We start from the raw sequence: 20,280 nt of genomic DNA, 5'->3' as shown, positions 1-20,280 counted from the left end.
CCTTAGAATTTGCATTAAATATACAATAGACTCCCGGTTATTCAAACTTCCATTATTCGAATCTTTCTGTAATTCGAACGAAAATATTGGTCCCCTCAGCTGAAATGTGTTGTAAATTGTTCTCTGTAATTCGAATTTTTCTCTAATTCGAAGATAATGTTTGGTCGTTTGAAGATCGAATTAATTTATCAACGGTCTACAAAAAGTTAAAAGAGATACCATTTGCCACGTAAAGAGATGCTTTCAAAACTTTCCCTCGTTTTCACATTTCAGGGAGTTCAGGACAAGACGATGAAAAGTCCCCTTCAACTTCAACAACAAGCACAGGAGAGCAAGGAGACGAGAAAGACCACACTGATGGAGCGTTCATTTCACGACCTAAAGAAGTTGAACAAGTTGAAGACATGAAAATTCTGCAAGGTGTTTATTATAAAATTATTTTCGAATTCTCCCCGAAAATTTAAGTATCAAGAATTTTTGTCAAGCAGTTGGCTGTAAAAAATGTACCCCGGGATTCTCTAGATTCAAAGTCCTCTTTACATAAGGATCAACAGTTGTAGCAGTTGTGATTCCCATTACATTATCATTTTGGCCAAACATTTTGGCCATTTTGAACTTCAAAACCTAGTTCTGTTCCTTTCTCTCTCTTCAGGAATCCTTTCTGCGAAAGTAATGACCATGGAAACAGACATGGTGGAACTTGAAGAAAAGCACGCGGAAGAGGTAGCGGAACTTCGGAAACAACTCGACCTAGCTTCATCATCAGGAGGAGACAACTCGAAGAAACGTAAACCGAGTGAATCGGAGACAGACACTGAAGATCATGAGGGAGATTACATCGAAGAACTTTTGGATAAAATCGATTCACTGGAAGATGAAATTACTGAACAAAAAGAATGGTACATTCCACTTAAATTTTCTTTCTAACTCCCTCTTCGTCGCTAGTTTCAAATTCCCAATCATCTTTGAAGCATTTTTATGATATTTTTCGTGCGAAAGTTTTCATTAGAATTTTTTAAGCATTCGAGTCATGGAGTTAATAATTTAACCTCGTGATAAAGAATCATTGTAGAAGATTTTGGTCGAATTGCATGTAAGCATACTCACTCTAACTCGAACCTCAATTATTCGAGACTTTCTGTAATTCGAACTCAAGTATTGGCCTCCACAGCTGAGAAGCGGTTTAAATTACTCTCTGTAATTCGAATCTTCCTGTAATTCGGATAAAGTTTTTGGTTTCTTGAAGATCGAATTAGAGAGAGTCAACTGTACCACACATGTTATTTTTTTATTCCATTTTTTTTATTCCAATTATTATGACATTTCCAGCTATGACAAGGACATTTCCACCATTACCGAACGTTTCCAATCAGAATTGAAAGCGGCCTTCAGTGGAGATACCGGCTCCATGGATATGTTGAACCGTGTACAGGATCTCGAAATTGAAATCGAAGACACACGAAAAGATCGGGACGCCAAAATCAAAGAAATTACAGAGTTGTGTGAAAAAGAAAAACAACAGATGAAAGATGACATGGCGACTGTATTACAGGTATGTTCTATTGTTCTTTGGGCCCTCTGATTGGTTGAGAATGACGTAATTAGTGTTTCTCTGCGTTCTTATTGGTTGATTATTTCGACGACCATGTTGGCCTATTTTCTGATTGACTTCTCATTTCACATTGTAACAAATCATGTTTGCTGCTATATGGAAACTCATTTTCCGAAGAAGTGATTTTTTTTTCAATGTAATCTGCACTAAAGAGGCTGTTAACTAGTCTTGATAAACAGACTTAAAGGGATAAACAGATGGTTTGAGAAATTTGGCATGGGGGTTCCTTCTATTTCCAAAAACAAAACCTCGAAATGATTTTGCCTAACTATCTTCCTAAGTCGAGATATATTAGTTACAGGTTATTTCAAAAAACCTCCAAGTATTTTGGTCTAACTATTTTCCAAAGTCGAGATGACTTTGGAAAATATTTAGACCAAAATACTTGGAGGTTTTACTCAGGACCGTAGAAGGTTACCATAGGTCAAATATCTCAAACCATCTGATTATCCCAAACCAACCTAACATTATCACGTTCGAAGTGACGTAACAGAAGAGAGTTTTTCAAATTTTCATTAAATTCAAGTTTGAGTTGAAACAAGAAAGAAAACATTTAACTTTGACCTCAAAGCTTGTTATCAAAATCAAAACATAACGAACTAATTTTTTTTTCTCAAAGTGACGAAATCGAGATGATTTTCTTTCTGTCAACACTTTAATACAAGTAAAAAAATATGTAGAACATTGATATTTCTGACATGGGAGTGACATAAAATTTTTAATTGGACTGGAAATTCTTTCAAGAGCCTAAAATTGGCTTTTGTGTGAAAAATTTACTAGGTGGTTTTAATGGAGTTCTTTTTGTGTGGTTTTTCATTTCTCTTCGCCTGGATATCTCACTTGAAAACTAAATTGGTAAGAACACATAATTTTCATAATATTTTAAAACGTTGCGGACTCTAAAACAGCCAATTTTTTAGGTAATTGCACAGAAATTCTCTCAAAAAGGTGAAAATAAGAACATGTTAAGAACATTTTTAGGCTTAAACTAAAAAAAAAAGTAAAAAAAGTTAAGAATATCCGAAGGCCTCATGTTCTTATAAATAACGAGAGGTACATTTGAACCTTCACTGCAAAGCCCATCGCTTCTTAAACAATAATTGCCCACTAATGAATGCTAAACAGGAAAAATTAATCTCCATTACTCATTATCGTAATTGGTCAGCCGTTAAATACCTTAAACTGTTTTTATCATCAATTTGATTTTACCTAAATCCTGCAGAAAAAACAAAACAAAAAACAGACTAAGAATAAAATTAGTTTCAAAAAACCAAAAAAAAAACGAAGAATCGAATCTTTTGCGCGTTCAAGATTCAACATCTTTTTATTCCTTTTAATTCCTCGCTTATAAACTGCTGCCGATTTTATCGTAATTGTTTATAAAGACCGTTAACCAGAAGCTAATGGTTGTTTAATAGACACAATAATGATAAGAATTCAACCTTCCTCACTCACTTCCTTGATTGCAGTTTATTGTGGAGATAAAAGATTACATCGCACGTTTTAGTTTGTTTTTCTCTCGTCATAATTTATAAAATTCATCAATCAAATCAGGTTTGGTGGTCTCAAAAAACCCCGGGGGGGGGGGGCAGCTGGGCAAAAGGACCGACGGGTATGTGCGGGTCCTAAGGGTACCTTTTCCAATATGTTTAAAATGCACTGTAAGGGTCGGAAAAACTAGAGATGCACTGTAAGGGTAGAAATTTCAGAAAATTCTTGAAAAATCTAGATATTTTGACCAAAAATGCTAGAATTTTGACCATTTTTTGCACGAAAGGGATCGAAAATTTGGGGGAAAATGCACTCTAAGGGTATGATTTTCACTGATTTTTGCTGTCATCTTTTGCTGCACATACCGTCAGTCCGCAAACCCAGTGCCCCCCCCCCGGGCAAAAAACACACTTTTAAGGATATTTTTAAAATCGAAGCTGCTTTGAACCTTTTTACTTGAGCTTATAAAATCGAAAAACCTTAACCTATTATCTCCCTAACATAAAAGAAATGACAAGCATTGGATTGGTGATAAAACCTTTAAGAATGCTATCTGCTTACATTCGGTGACCACAATGTATAATATGTTATAAGATGATGATGATAGATTGAAACTGCCTTCCCTTTTTGGTGAAAAAGATATAATCAAATCATCATGATATGACATGAGATGTTAAAATGTACGGTCTGAGTGAGTGGAGTGCATATTTGTTGAAGGTGTCAAGATTTTCCAAATGGTGACAAAAAAGTGACAAACATTGAAATTTCAATTGACATTGGTTTTGGTCATTTAATGAGCAATAGACGGTGACTTTGTTTGGAATTTGAAATTAACGGAAAATTAAAACGAGATTTATTTTGACACAACTTTCAGAGTCTAACCAAAATTAAATAGATTTTTTGAGTGGCTTTGTATGGGTACTATCTTTCGTGGAGAAACACACTTTGGTTTTTGTGAACAAATATTTTCAATGATCAAATGATAAGCATGTTTTTATCGGATTTAGTTTTCGGATTTCTGTTACGAAATCGGTTTGCACCACCAAACCAATCTTTGGTAATTTACATTTTTGTTTTTTTAATGGAAAATTCAACGTCACATTTCAAACCTTAAAGACCATCGTTCGATTTAAAAAATGCCTGTTGACACTCTCTAATTCGACGTTCAATACGTTCTATTATTCGATAATGTTGAAAGACACTGTCAACAAGAAACTCTCATAAACGACGCTCTACTATTTAATACGCTCCCTTCGATGAAAAGCCCCTTGAAAATCTAATTAGAAAGCGCCAACTGTATCTTAAACGCTAATGACGCCGCATTCTTAAGGAACATATCAATTAAATCAATGTACTTGGAAAAATAATTTTCAACTTGCCACTTGAATTTAACACTTTAACATTTTCCAGACATGACAAAAAAACTTCTAACCGGAATGACAGTCTTGTGCTAACTATATTCCATATATCTAAACCAATATAAGCTTTATCGAGACTTTGTCGTTTTATTTAGCAAGTGATTGGCTATGACCCGTTAGAATCGTGTTTCTCTATCAAATCTTGTGAAATCTTTCCTATTGAAACTTTTTTTCTAAATCTTACCCTGCGATTCGTCATAGTCGTAACGTCTACGCTGCGAAAATTAAATTTGCTATATAAATCACATCTCACTTTAACGGATAGACCAGGATTCAAAATGGTACCCAAAGTGGCGAGTCAGAACCACTGACCTTTATATAACCCTGGACAAAGCTTCTCAATCCCAGCCAAGCAAAATCTTTGATCGGAGTTTTTTGAAAATTGGTACCTTAATGTCGGCACTACTCGATAGCGGTGTAAATGCATCGAGAGAGCTAGGTCTACTTTCCCTCAAATTCTTTTGATGATGTAGCGGCGTTAGACGTTAATTTTTAGCATTGCAATGGCTTCTCCTTGGGTACCAATTCTAAAAAAACTCCAATCAAAGATGGCAGATATTGCTTGGTCCAGGGTTATATAAAGGTCAGTGGTCAGAACCGAAATAAAAATGACGGCAATCAAATTTGAAAAATTAATTTTCAGACCGAATTTCGGAAAACGTTTCCTATGAGAGCTAAGCTTAACATTAAATTTATTTTTTTCTTCATAGGCGGGACTTGCAGCTTCGATGGGTGGAGATTTAAGTACGCCATCCACCACCGCCCGTTCATCAGTGGGTGAAAGTGCTGACGATGAAAATGTCGGAACATTTGATGAGTTACAAGACCGAGTTATTCAACTCGAACAGGAGTTAATCGATGTCCAAGAGAGATACGAAGAACAACTCGAAATGGAAAAGGTTTGTTCCTTTGTTATTGATTTTACTGTTTCATTCGCAAAAATAGTGAAGTTAAGTAAATCGGTAAAATCACGACGACGAACGTAAATTTAACAGGCTAGTGAGTTTCAACCAATCAAATTTCGTATTTTCACTAGCCTATTACATTTTTCACCCGTCGTCATGATTATCCTTGTATGCTTAACCTCAGTAATAAGTCCACGCATATTTGAAAATCCATACTTGTTCTTTTCGATGGATGGAAAATTCCACCGTGAAAAATATCGCCATTACAAAAAATATTTTTTTACTCAATCCTCGAAAATAAGTCCCTACGAAATTTTAAAATATCGCGGATAGGATCATGCCCGAAAATTTAATCCCTGCCAAAAAGTTAGTTCATCAAAGTATATGACGGTTTTCTGTCTTGTGTTGAGAATTAACTCAATGAATTGGCTTCAGAATGAACTGCTTTTCAGATCTAACCTAAAGAATCAAAAACTAGCTGTCTCCGAAGTGTATTGCATGACCTCTTTTCGAAAAGCAAGCTTGCATAACGCTTCAATGGAAACAAGTGCACATGAGTTTTTATCTAGAAAGCTTTTGAATAGTGGTTATTCAGTCTCCTCCCATCTTTACTTCTCCATGATCTCTATCTTAAATTGTTAGTTCAAACTTTTGGTCTCTCCTAAATTGATGTTACGTAGAAAGAAAGTTCTTATAGTTAGTGGTCAGTGCTTAGTCTTCTGGATGTTTTGAGCCGTATTATAATATAAAAACCTGTTACGAGGTTGATTTTACAAAATGTTTCGTTTTGATTTTAAGTATTTTTTTAGAATCTGATTTTCATTGGACGTATGTTGTGAACAGTGCTTCTAGAGCACTGACCTTTATATACACTAGAGGTAGATTCTCGATCCCGGGCAAGCAAGATCTTTAATCGGAGCTTTTTGAAAAGTGGTACCCTAATTATAGCACTCCCTTTTACCGAGCTAGGGTGTATTGCCTACATTTTAGCACAAAATGTATTGATATGTATTATGGAGGGGGGTGGCACATGATTTTATCATTAACATGGATTGGTTTAGATATCTTTGGTGACTATTGATTTTGTACTCTGACTTCGTGTGCCCCATAGCACGTATATTTGTCGAAAGTTTTGAAGATTTTTGAAGAGAGATGAGAGTAGCTTCATTGATAATTCATGTTGTTCATGGCTTCTTTACTTCTAGAAATTGGATGACTCTTTGCTTGAGGATCTTCTGATGAAAAATCTTGTAAACGTTTAAAAACTGGTCCCGAAATGAATGACTGAATGCTGTCAAATTTGGGTAATTGCAAAAAGCCAAGTTAAAGCTAGATTAGTTCAACTAGGGGCTAAATTCCCCTCTGTCTACTTTTGTTTTGAAGGTTTGCACGTTTTTATGATGTATGAATATGAAGAGTTTCAGTCAGTTTTATTTTCAAAACAGTCTGCTTATCTATTATTTAATGTTCTTTCCCAAAACACAGCTACTTTGTAAATGAAAATATAAAGAATCAACGGGCACAATTTCTTTTCGTAATGACAAGGGACCGTCTTAATAGCTCAGTGTTGATCTTCTAAAGTTCAATTTTGAAAATTGAGGCTTTTCTCTTTGCGAATGTATGTAAAACAGAAGGTACATTAATTTGGTGTTAGAAGTTATTTTTGAAGAAAGTTTTAGTCACAGGGTAGTATTTTAGAACTGAATGTTTAAGATTTATTCAGCGTGCGATCTTTTTGATCCCAAAATTTTAATTTGTATTAAAGTCCATTCGCTTTAAGTTTCCACTCTTGATTCGCTTGAGAGTGGTTTCCATTTGTTATCGTATGTGCAGAGATCATAACATCTTATTTCGAAACGGGTGTCATCACTCACTTTTCTAAAGGAATTGAAGGCTGAGGTAGAACCACAGATAGAAATCCAGCTTAGTGACTCGACTATTGAGGAGAGGAAGCGGGTAGCCTTGAAACTAAGCTCCCATATAGATAACCATATTAAATTAAACAGCGTATAGGTTTAACAGAAGGTCTTGTGCACATAAGTTTCAAAAAACTTGATACAGTGTTATTGTAAACGATCTATTTCCAATGTATTCCGTTTTTAGATTCTGTTTCCCGTTTTCTGTATTATCGGATTATCCGGGGATAATGTCGATACATGGAGAAAAGCGGAATAAAATAATATTAGTTAGGAAATTGTTGTTCCTGTTAGGAATCAGACCAATTTTTAGGAAAAAATGTTACAGTTTATCCAATGAAAGTGACTATTTATTTCATGAAACCTGGATCCGGTTGTGTGCAGGTCCATGAAAGTATTCCGATGATATTATTTTTAAATCATCTTTGTCTCCTCAAAGATTGCATGACAGTATTTTAAGTCCGCTTTTCTTCTCAAATAAAAAATCCCTTTTAAGAATGTTTCAAAAAGCCGAGGAAATGAGATCAAGAATTGAGATAAGCTCCCTTTTCCCAAAGATTGTACTTTAAAAGAATTTTTATATCAATAATAGTAATGTTAATTCTTCTATGGTTCTCCAAGAGGTTGAATGTGTTAAGCTAGGCCTCTGTGTTTCTTTTGAATTCTTCGTTTATCAAGACACTTACTGTTGGTTAGTGTTGTCAATTCGTTCATGGTTCTAGAAGGGGCAAGGTGTGTAAAGTAAGGCTCCTGTAACCCTCATTTGATCAAGATACTGGCTGTTTGTAGAAGCTTATAGAAAAAAAGATGATCGAAATATACAGATATTGGGTAAGGTAACAGGTCCTTCAAAGTTTCTTATATAGGAAGTATGCCTATATAGATGTCTGCGAATGAAGATTATCATATTTCCCAAGGGAAACGCAGTATGGAATAATGGATGTTGTGCCTTTCTAGTTTTGACCAGTTTTTGAAATTAGTTTTAGATATAATTTAGGAAGAAATCTCTTTGAGTCTAAGTTGTTGGAAGGAAATAGTCTTTTGTGGAATAATTTCATATTTACCTTAAGCCTTTGCTCGTTCACACCTCTATTCTTGATCACTTATTAAAACGTCTTGTTTGCCAGTGTGGAAACGATGCAAAGGCTACGCCGAATTGTTATTTGGGTCCAGGGCTGAGCCCTGGTGGGGGGTTCAGGGGGCGAAGATTTGACTTACGCCAATCTTACTTTATATCAGCTCCTTACGCCAATAGGCCAACAGTAATTACTGCCTTACTCCGAATATATGTGGCGTACTGTGCACCATTTCCAGGCTGGCTTGTTTGACTCCATTTCTGGCTCTTTTGGCTCTGGGAGTTTTCTTTGCCTCGTTTACCCAGACCAATTTAGCAGACTTTTGTATAGAAACTTTCTTATTTTGTTTCACAATAGGAAGCCCACCAGACAGAGATGGAAGACACAATTCGTGACATGATGATGGTTCGAGCAATGTCCAATAGTCAACGCCACGATTCGGGCGGTTCAGAACTTGTCGATGATGAAAGCAGTGGCGTAAGTTTTCTTGTTTATATTTCCAAAATGAGTTCAATCTGGTTCAATTATTTTTTTTCTCCATTTGTTTTTCTCATTTGCTACTTTTTGCTACTTTTGTCATAGACCAATCGAAATGACATTCCTTTTCGAATGATTCGCTGATATTCTTAAAATCTTCCATTTTAAGTAATGATGACTTTGAACATTTTGCTCCTCGTAGATTTCGAGCCACTCTTCTATTTTCCAAATTACCAAATGTATCTATTGCTTATCACAATATACACCAATGTTGTTCCTCGCAGTAACCATAAACATCTTCCAGTGACCATGTAAACAGACCTCTAAGGTGCATCAAAATATGGCCTTGTTTTCATTATACCTCGGACATGTCGTTCAAACATGCTCGATTTGCTTTGTTTCTTTTTTTTTCTTTGTGGTATGGCTCTCACTTCTGATTCTCAAAACATGGCCTGATGCTTGAAGGCTTGGTAGAGATCGTTTATATCTTTATCCAAGGCTCTTTACTTTATCGCCTTACATCACTTTAAAGGTGGATTTGGGACGGAGTCGATGTTTTATTAAACTAAGGAAGCTTTCTGGTGTCATTTAGGGTGTTTCTTTCGAACAGTAGATTTTTTGTGAGATCTTCCGAATGATTTTGTCATTCGATTGGATGAGTTTTTCTGCCTTTTAATGCAACAAATGATGCCTCGGTTACATCTAACAACTTTTACCACAGATATCATAGTCTTTTTGCACAACTTGATACCGCTAACTGTTCACAGACTTTCTGTGGAAGTGTGTCCAATTTCGAAGTCGTCTAGTCTGCCATGTTGATTTCTGTTTTACCTTGGATTTTCGAACGTTAGAACATTCGATTCGCATTGTTGTCGGCTAGAACTGAAAATAATATGGCGGACTAGTTAGCTCTAATACTGGAAACGCTTCCTTTTATATGCAAAGCCCGATCCAGTCAAGTAGTTAGAGAACAGTGCCACAGTGACTGTAACCCATTGAATGGAGTGATGGTGATTTACTCTCTGTAACTCACTGTTGCATAACATTTTATGAATCTTTCCGTGGTATCGTTAAATAGAAACGATCACTTTACAAAACTGTGGGACCTCGTTAGGGAGAGAAAAGTAATGGATTTTTATTCTGTCATTTAAAAAGGTTAGATATAAACCTGTCTGGTTATGTTCCTTACTGAGCTCCTATTAAATCATGCGAGCCTTGCGAAATATGGGATGGCTCCACTCCACTCCACCGCTATGGTCAACAAAAAGTATGCAGATAAAGATACACAGTGAGAGCTATATACTAAATGAAGGCCCGAGGGAAATAACTTGATTGTCGAAGATTTACCATAACTTCAAAGGACCAAAAATCTTTTTTGAATAAAAGAAAGATTCGAATTACAGAGAGGATACTAATCTTTTGGTTGGAATTACAGAAAGATTCGAATAAAGGGAAGTTCAAATTACAGAAAGATTCGAATAAATGGAAGTTCGAATTACAGAGAGTTCGAATTAGAGGGAGTAGACTGTAATAATAGCGAGACAGTTCATGGAGGTGCGAACATTCTTATCATCGATTATCTCGCCTTGTAGCGTGATCAACACACTACAGGTAGGTTTTTTCATAAGAACAAATTATATAAGAACATAAGAACATAAGGCTTCGATGGCCAAAATACAAAGAACAAGCTTAGAACATTTTGAGGCTTTATGGACTCTAAACACCCGATTTTTTTTAGGAAATAGTACAAAAATACTCACAAAATGCTGAAAATATGAGCATGTTAGGACCATTTTCAGGCTTAAAACTCAAAAAGCTAAGAACATCAGAAGACTTCAAACAATTTAGGAAGTTCTTATAAAAAATGTGTATCTCACTTTTCATGAGAGAAAGTTGATGCAATGGAGCTCCAAAGGTGTTTGGTTGTGCAAAAAAGTTACGATGTTTATGTTATGTTATGTTTAGTTAGTTGGTTGTATTTGCTAGTTGAACGAATATATGCATTTTGATAAAGTGTAATTGTAGTAGTGGGGCTCCTTTTGAGCTTGACCGGAAAATATTCAGAGGTTGTGCTTTGATTTGATAGGCTGGCAAATGAAAGTTTTTACTCGGTCGAATTCTTAGCAACCCCAGTGCATTGATTAGTGTGAATATGTACTTAAGGCGACGAACCGAATTTTTGGTCCGGCGAATTGTATTTTTTTTCGTGCCTTGGACCGAATTCCGGGGAAGTCTGCAATCTATGGTGGACTGAAAAACACTTCGAAAAATACTTCACTAATACACGTATTCAAGTAATGTTACATTTGTCACGAATGATGACATGTGGCTTTCCCTATCTACTTCGTGCTATACAAAGCGTAACAAGCGACGACTTTACACATTTCATACTACACTTCCATGACTATTTGAAACATAACCACACTTTATTATGAATGCGTGTCATACTATCATACTAAACTTACACATCACCCTCTACCATGATAACATAATACAAAGTGAGTATTGCAATATACCCCTCAGGTAATGGTAATTGCAGTAATTTCGGTAATCACGGTAATCACGCCCTTACGCCACAACATATCGCCCTTTAAAGCGCCACACCATAATAAGACAATGTATACAATATACCCCTCAGGTAATGGTAATTACAGTAATTTCGGTAATCACGGTAATCACGCCCTTGCGCCACAACATATCGCCCTTTAAAGCGCCACACCATAATAAGACAATGTATACAATATACCCCTCAGGTAATGGTAATTACAGTAATTTCGGTAATCACGGTAATCAGGCCCTTACGCCACAATATATCGCCCTTTATAACGCCACACAATAATAAGACAATGTATACAATATACCCCTCAGGTAATGGTAATTGCAGTAATTTCGGTAATCACGGTAATCACGCCCTTACGCCACAATATATCACCCTTTATAACGCCACACAATAATAAGACAATGTATACAATGTACCCCTCAGGTAATGGTAATTGCAGTAATTTCGGTAATCAAGGTAATCACGCCCTTACGCCACAATATATCGCCCTTTATAACGCCACACCATAATAAGACAATGTATACAATATACCCGTCAGGTAATGGTAATTGCAGTAATTTCGGTAATCACGGTAATCACGCCCTTACGCCACAATATATCGCCCTTAATAGCGCCACACCATAATAAGACAATGTATACAATGTACCCCTCAGGTAACGGTAATTGCAGTAATTTCGGTAATCACGGTAATCACACCCTTACGCCACAATATATCGCCCTTTATAACGCCACACCATAATAAGACAATGTATACAATATACCCCTCAGGTAATGGTAATTGCAGTAATTTCGGTAATCACGGTAATCACGCCCTTACGCCACAATATATCGCCCTTTATAACGCCACACAATAATAAGACAATGTATACAATGAACCCCTCAGGTAATGGTAATTGCAGTAATTTCGGTAATCACGGTAATCACACCCTTACGCCACATTGTCTTATTATGGTGTGGCGCTTTAAAGGGCGATTTATTGTGGCGTAAAGGCGTGATTACCGTGATTACCGAAATTACTGCAATTATCATTACCTGAGGGGTATATTGTATATATTGTCTTATTATGGTGTGGCGCTTTAAAGGGCGATATGTTGTGGCGCAAGGGCGTGATTACCGTGATTACCGAAATTACTGTAATTACCATTACCTGAGGGGTATATTGTATACATTGTCTTATTATGGTGTGGCGCTTTAAAGGGCGATATGTTGTGGCGTAAGGGCGTGATTACCGTGATTACCGAAATTACTGCAATTACCATTACCTGAGGGGTATATTGCAATACTCACTTTGTATTATGTTATCATGGTAGAGGGTGATGTGTAAGTTTAGTATGATAGTATGACACGCATTCATAATAAAGTGTGGTTATGTTTCAAATAGTCATGGAAGTGTAGTATGAAATGTGTAAAGTCGTCGCTTGTTACGCTTTGTATAGCACGAAGTAGATAGGGAAAGCCACATGTCATCATTCGTGACAAATGTAACATTACTTGAATACGTGTATTAGTGAAGTATTTTTCGAAGTGTTTTTCAGTCCACCATAGATTGCAGACTTCCCGAATTCCGCAAGGCCTAAATAGTAATAGAAAAGTCAACTTTATTAGTTTTGAATTTAAAGGTTTGTTTTTGGGTTAGAGTGATATCGTTTGCTTACTCATCAATCTCGATTCACTAGCTTTTTCACATTGGATTGACATGATTGTGAAGCAAGATTGGTCAGAAAGAGGAAAAGAAAAACATGTTTTTGCTTATATCAGCACAATATAACAATAAGAAGACACTGTCCTGATATGAAATATGTGTATATACATAAATTTATTGCTTATTGCAACGTTGAGAGTGATTTGAGGCGGGGAAACCGATTTGTGAAATTGATAGCGAATAACGAGTAGTGCTTTAAAAGACTGAAAAACTGGATCTTAGTCTCGACTCGCATCCTCACCAAAGTCTCTTCATAAACCAACTTTCAAAATACGAGGAAACCCAGGGGAAATCCCAATAATTCCTCTGAGGAACCTCACAAAATCCTGAATAATTCTTTTCCTGCGAAAACAGAATCGCTAAGGATGCATTTCCTTGTTCATGACATCATACCTTTATGACGTCATTTATCCTTTAAATTAGACGTCACGATGTTGGCATTTTGTCTTTGTGCCATAAGTATTTTTGTATTAATGGCATTCCAATCATTTAAGGTTTTCAAGAGGCATATTGAAGCGTACACGTTTTTTATAAGAACATCCTAAATCTTTGTAGCCTTCAGATGTTCCAATTTCAGATGTTTTTGAGTTTCAAGCCTAAAAATGTCCTTAACATGTTCATATTTTCACCGTTTCCTGAGAATTTTTGTCCATTTTTCTAAGAAATCGAGTCCAGGAAGGCCTTGAAATGTTCTTAACTTGTCTTTAATATTTTGGCCATCGAAACCTTATGTTCTTAAATAGTTTGTTCTTATAAAAAACAGAAACTGTAAATCCTATATCAATTTTTAATTCTCTACAAAAAGGGGTATAATTATTCGAAAATACCATTCTTGACATTAAAGCTTTGTTTCCGTTCCGTGTTTTGCCGGAACCTCCATTTCATGTTGGATTTAAACAAATTTTGAAATCACCCCTGTGATGAAGTTCTAAGCTTGACCAAAGGTTGGAGCTTATAGTGTAACATTGATGCTCCTTCGTTGTTGTTTTGAATATATATTCAATGATACTTTGCTATAGTAATTTCAGCTCTCCATCGTAAGCAAGAATATCTTTTCCAAATGACGTTCTTTTTCAAAGTTCAAAGGATGTCACACTTTTCAACTCTTGTCTCGTGCCCATGTCGTTTTAATGGTTTTATGAAGCATTCTTTAAGTTTTTATGGAAACAAATTGACACGTTGGGATGTTTACTTTGGGACGGTTGTCGGAATTGCGTGCCATAGAAAAATGTCTTGTAGGATCTACCGCGTGTAGTTTCATTTTGTTATCGTTACTTTAATTATCCTGGAAAGTCAGGCTTGGGTCTTTCAGCTTTGAGAGATGAGGTGACTTATGGAATTGGGTCTATTTTTTGAGGTTGAAAATTGGTCTCGGGGTGAACATAACTTCGAAAATTTCAATCTTTTGGAGAAAGTCTTCACTACTTTGATGTTGATGTTGATTATAAGATCCTTGCTAAACGAGTTAATTTTTATGGCGTCCACATTACATTAATGTAAACTCAACAAGGTTTTGAAACAAAGCTGCACTTATAAGGCTCCTCTGTTGAGTTCTGTTTTTTGATGTCGTTTGTGTCAAGTTTTATTGATTTTAAACCTGTGCTATTTTTCCAAAGTTTGGCCTTTTGTTGTTGTTCTAAAATTTGTTTTTGCGCAAATATTTAGCAGGAATTCCTTTGCTTCGCACGCGTTTTCAGGTCAACCGATAGTTTTCTAAAAAGGAACATATCATAAAAGATAATTTCACATCTATCCTATAATATGCAACCATAAAGTCCAAAATAGAAAGTTATTTTGACCTGAGAAAATTCCCCAATAGATGGGGATTTGAAAATGATCAAAAGATGACTTGTTTGTGTTTGCCTTGTTTGAAATAAACAGCATCTTGTGATATTTAAAATCCAAGAGTGACTTCGCTTTACTTTGCTGGTTATAGCTTATATTGGCTGTTTTTAGGATGTATCCTTTGGAGACTTTTATAAAGTATTTCTGTGTCTCGAAATTTGATGAGATGTTTGAGAATTTTGATAGTAAAAAGTAATAATTTACCTCACAGAGGACATCAAAGTTTTAGCAGTTGTTCAACTTAAGTTTAAGGTTATTATTCAAAATGCATTTTGAAAAATATTTTTCAGCATAAGCTTTTCGTTTTATTACAAAACATCATCAGGGCATATGCAAGTAAAACGTTCAAAATAATTTAAGTTTAAGGGATAGTTGTCAATTATGTGAGTTCGGTGTTTGAAATATAGGTTGAGCTTCCTTACGATAGCTCATTCATGAGACAGTTTTTGGGACACTTTTCATTGATGTCAAAGAAATCAGTCATAAACTACTTAAATTATTTTTGAATACCATTTTTACACAGATTAAAAAATAAACTTAACATAAACAAAAGCATTCTAGCGTCGGCAGAATGCCTAAGGCTATGTTCACATTTGAGAAACCAGCTTTGAGAAAGATTTCTTTGGACCCTGATTACACGACAAAGAAAATCGTACCTTCGCAATTTCGGAGGTATTCGTTAAGGGTAAGATTTGTATTTCCATTCAATCAATTATTTTCTTATGCTGTTAAAAGGCGCTTTGGTCTGTTGGTCATTGACCTTGCTTGCTACACAGGCGACTGAGATTCAATCAAGTGAACGAACCTTCGCCCGGGTCAACTCATGCCATGTGAGGGGAATTGGGTAGTCAGTCCAAGGTGCTGACGGGGCGCTACTTGAAAGCGTCTATAGTTGCGAAAATGTGTCTTGGAGCTTCCTGTAACTCAACCAAATAGAAAAACTTGATCGCCTCAACTAAATTTAAACAAAGCGTAAATTTCAATATTCAATCCGTGATCCGTGACTGTGCAAGCTAACAATGACTCCGTATATATTACATTATCGTCATATCATTTCATTATTCACCCCTTGTAAAACTTATAATGAAAATCCGAGTCAATCTCCCTTCAACCAGTTGAACGGCACAAGAATCGCAGGTTGACCATTCACATCTTCTTCACATTAACTTCCTTCCAATCTCATCGAGAGAAATAAGTAAATTGCCTTGTAGATAAACGTTGATTGAAGGTCAAGAATTCCATATCTCGTTCCACTCTTCGCTTGTTATACAAACGTTCCAATCTCTCAAACTGACGTTTCTTGAACTCGTCTTTCCGACGTAGCTCGGCTACCATTTCCCTGTAAGCGATACGCATTTTCTGTATTCTAAGTTCTTGTTTTTGTTTCACTTTGATGGCGCTTAATTCTCTCCGGATCGATTCCTCAATCGTTTTCAACTCTCGTTGTAGCTCCTCCGTTCGTTCCTTCAGTTTAGCCTCTGCGCTCTCATTGATTTTTTCCAGGTTAGAGTCCATTCTTCGAAGCAGTTTGGTCACCTTCGGATCACTATAAACATTGATGGTTGAAATTTTACGGGTCACCGGCTCTTGACTAGACTGGCGTCGTAATATGTTCTTCAAATCTTTAGTCACGCCTTTGGTATCCGGGCTAGTCTTCTTACTACCGACCTGTCTACTTATCTGTGTAAACAAATCAGCTCTAGACATTCTCTTCTCGATCAAGGGTAACTTAAAATCTTTCTCTGCCCTTCTTTGCTTCAACTTGGAGTTCAATTTCTCGATGGCGGCATTATTTTGCGCTTCCACCCTATCCATTGCCGCCCGTTGTTTTCGCACGCGGAGCATAGCGTTTCCTGAAAAAAAACAAAAAAACAAGTACAGTTGCAAGGGAATTAGATTTTCATTGAATAAGGGAGCGTATGTAACGTAACGTTTCTTGTTGACGATGACTTTCAATACTATCGAATAATGGAGAGTATTGAACGTCTAATAAGAGGGTGCCAACTGTATGTAAATTGGAAAAACGAAGGTTTCAGAGGCCTATTTAAGTGGAGAATTCGCTGAGTGCGAATTTCTGTAACACTCGTCGTCCGAACGTTTTTCTATACCTGCTACACACCTTGTTGTTTACGCAACTCATAAACATGCACAACTGTGTCTTGCACCGAGTTGCGCTTCTGTATTTCGTGAATGATGGGTAACTCATTCGAAGTGATTTCTCGGACAAGTTGTTTCTTCCTCTCTTGGTGTTCAGACAGCTGATTTAGCATTTCTGTCAATTCAGCCGTTTGTTTTGCTTTGTTTAGTTTCTTTTTATATCTCTCTCGCTCGTGCTCCAACGCGTCACGTATTTCGTTCTCCGCGCGGTGCACTGATGACGTCATCCCCTTGTCACCGTCTTTTTTGTCGCTCTTCTTTTTCTTCTTGAGATTTTTACTCTTCTTCTTCCCGCCTCCTCCTTTTTGGTTTTTTCTTTGTTGTTGTCTTTGATGTGGTTTTGTCATGACAACCGCTCTCACTAGTTCCCATTTCTCCATAATGGCCTCTCTCTAGGTATCAGGAATGTGTCAACTACAACAATGATTATTTTTTATCACCTTTACTTTATTGTGCACATTTACAGCAGGCGCTCAACATCACATTTTCCAAAAAATGATAAATTCTTTACTTTCACACGGGAACGGAAAAATTTACCAAAAAATCCACAAAGTTTTTTCGGGCAGCTCTTAATAGGCTTGACCTCTGTCAACTTGTTCATTATGAACAAACACCATACTCTCTTCGTTGCTAAGCAAAAATTAAGCAAAAATCTCTAGCGTTCATTTTTCTCATGCTTCAATTTATAATCTATCCTTGCGGTATTTCGTATTATCGAAAGTCTTAAAAATGCTACATTTTAAAGCGCTTTCACGCTGGGAGCAGGTTCAATAGAAAGCTAGAATTTCAATGATTTTTTAGATTTCAAATTTGAATTTATTTTTGATTCTTATCAATAAAAATCAACGATCGTCCTTAATAAATAATATTAAAGTTCATATAAATAGTTTATAAATTACTTTATGTTTTTACAATAAAATTTCAAATAAGGTTTCCACTCCAGTGAGCGTTTATCATGCGAGAGAATTTATAGATATTTGACAAAATATTTCTTCAAAAAGCTATCCTAAAAAGTCTAAAGTCATTTTCACGTCATTTTCGTCAAAATATAACTACAGTCAACGCTCCCCAGCTGGCACACAACGTTGTTTCAACGTTCATATGACGTTATATGGACGTTGTGAACGTTAGATAAACGTTGAAACAACGTTGTGTGCCAGCTGGGTCCCTTATTCGACGTTTACCATTCGATTAGCTCCCTCGCAAGAAACTCTGATAAGTACGTTCCCTTATTCGATGAAAATCCGATTCCCCTTGAAAATCGAATTAGAGAGCGTTGACTGTAATTCAGAAATAAGAGAAACCACGTTGCGTGAATCGAGAGTTAGCTAGGTAGCCGAACATCTCCTGCTCAATCTTCATTCGTCGCAATTTCAACTGTAATTGATCGTACCTCAATTTTCTCAATCTTTCTCTTTCAATACTTATATCGTCCAGCTTGTATTGTTTTTGTTCTTCCCGCGCCCCGTTCTTTTTTTCTTTGACGTGTATTTTACGGACAATGTCTTTATACTTGACGCGCATTTTTTGTACCCTTGCTTCGAGTTTTTGTTTACTTTTGATGGTCTTCAACTCGGTCATCAGGGAATTCTCAATCATCCGTAATTCCTCTTTCATTTTTTCAGCTTTCAAGGTCAACCGGGCTGAAGTATATTTATCCAATTTGTCTAAACTGACCTCCATTCGGTTTAATAGATCACGGACTACCGGATAACTAGAGCGCCCGGTTTTCAACGTGGGTCGCGTTTGTTCCTTTTGTTTATTCTTCGCAGTTGCGTTATCATTGATGGGCGGTAACCGAGTTTTTTCTTTTGTTTTATTCTTTGGCGCTTGTAGAGGTGATAACTTGTCATGAATCAATTTCCTTCCCGCATTTAACTGAAGTGACGGAAGACGGGAGTTCCGTATACTTTCCTCTTGATCCTCCTCCTTCATGATGACGTTAAGTTTAGTATGTAATTTCTGTATAGTAGCTTTCTTTTTGGCTACAACTCGGTTCAACTCGGCCCGTTTTTCCCGTAACTGTTTCCGGGCGACGCCGCATGTTTTCCGGACTTCTTTTTCGTCAAGCTTACTCGCCGAATGCGCACGCTTGATTTCCCGTACAATAGGTTGCTCCGTGGTTCGCATATCGCTCGAGATTTGGTTCCGCCGTTTCTCCTGTTTAGCGATACACTCCAATATTTTGGCTAGCTCTGTAGTATGTTTAACTTGCTCTAGTTTCTTTTTGTACAGTTCCTTCTCCATACGGAGTGCCTGAAAAATTCGTTCCTCTTCACTACTTGTGCTACCATTTTGAATAATTTTCTTTCTCGATTTGCTAAGAACGACTGCGCGAAGTAATGCCCACTTTTTGGAAGCCGTCATTTCCTTTCCTTTTCCTTTCGATTCGTTTCTGAAATTCTTCGTCTTCACAGCTACTATATGTATATCTGAAAATATCTTCTCAAACACGATCCAGCCTTCCCTTCATATTTTCGATCCATATCTAACCAACCTTTGGATAAACGTTTTGAAAACTGTCTGAACCTCCATGCTACACCAGTAAACTGAAAATTTTTCTTCTTTTTCTCTTCATTCGTTTGTAGAATAACTCGGTCGACGTCCTGCAACGACCTTCTGCAATTTGTAAAACCATCATTCATGTCATAAGAAATTTTTTACAAATCTGAAAGAGTCTTTTTTACAAGAAATGGTCATTTCAAGACCATACTTTCGCCATTTTTTAGGTTAATGAACGATCTATCAAAATACAAACAAAGGGATTCTTTCAGATCATTCAAAAGGTTGAAACTCAAACAAATCACCCACTAAACAAACGCAAAACTTTGCCTCTATTATTGATTTTCGTTCTTATAAAAAAAATACCTGAACCTTCGAGAGTTTTGTCTGAGAGTTTTTTCTCTGACCCAGTTGTGTACGAGTGTTAGAGGCAGGGTGCCGAAAGATTTTCTGACGGAATAATTAAGTGTCAGCCGGTATTTTTCAAAGAGTATATATGTTCTTTCGTTTTGAGTACCTCGTATCTAAATTCACCGATAACCTTTTCTATAAAAAAACTCGATACACGAACTTTTCCGATTTTGATCTATTCTCTCAATTTCTTATCTATCTATTGGTA

At 36.5% G+C, this 20,280-nt stretch overlaps 2 protein-coding genes across 10 annotated transcripts in view; one reads left to right on the top strand and one right to left on the bottom strand.

The window, feature by feature from the left end:
• The window catches only part of LOC136801882 (putative leucine-rich repeat-containing protein DDB_G0290503), a 66,360-nt gene that overhangs the window by 40,050 nt on the left and 6,030 nt on the right, over positions 1-20,280 (top strand). For all 9 annotated transcript variants that reach the window (XM_067058546.1, XM_067058544.1, XM_067058547.1 and 6 more), the window contains 5 exons: positions 274-420; positions 653-899; positions 1,330-1,552; positions 5,232-5,420; positions 8,776-8,895. In XM_067058546.1, the coding sequence (XP_066914647.1) occupies positions 274-420; positions 653-899; positions 1,330-1,552; positions 5,232-5,420; positions 8,776-8,895 (926 nt within the window). The remainder of the gene's footprint in view (positions 1-273; positions 421-652; positions 900-1,329; positions 1,553-5,231; positions 5,421-8,775; positions 8,896-20,280) is intronic.
• On the bottom strand, positions 15,904-17,617 carry LOC136801883 (uncharacterized protein PF3D7_1120000-like). The gene is made up of 2 exons (XM_067058554.1): positions 17,122-17,617; positions 15,904-16,855 (listed from the first exon to the last, which is right to left on the bottom strand). Exons 1-2 carry the CDS (start codon positions 17,537-17,539, stop codon positions 16,182-16,184), a joined length of 1,092 nt encoding a protein of 363 aa, XP_066914655.1. The 5' UTR covers positions 17,540-17,617; the 3' UTR covers positions 15,904-16,181.

This window comes from Clytia hemisphaerica, unplaced genomic scaffold (assembly GCF_902728285.1).
Source record: "Clytia hemisphaerica strain Z4C2 unplaced genomic scaffold, Clytia hemisphaerica genome assembly, whole genome shotgun sequence".
NCBI lineage: Eukaryota > Metazoa > Cnidaria > Hydrozoa > Leptothecata > Clytiidae > Clytia > Clytia hemisphaerica.
This window is presented reverse-complemented; position numbering and strand designations above follow the sequence as displayed.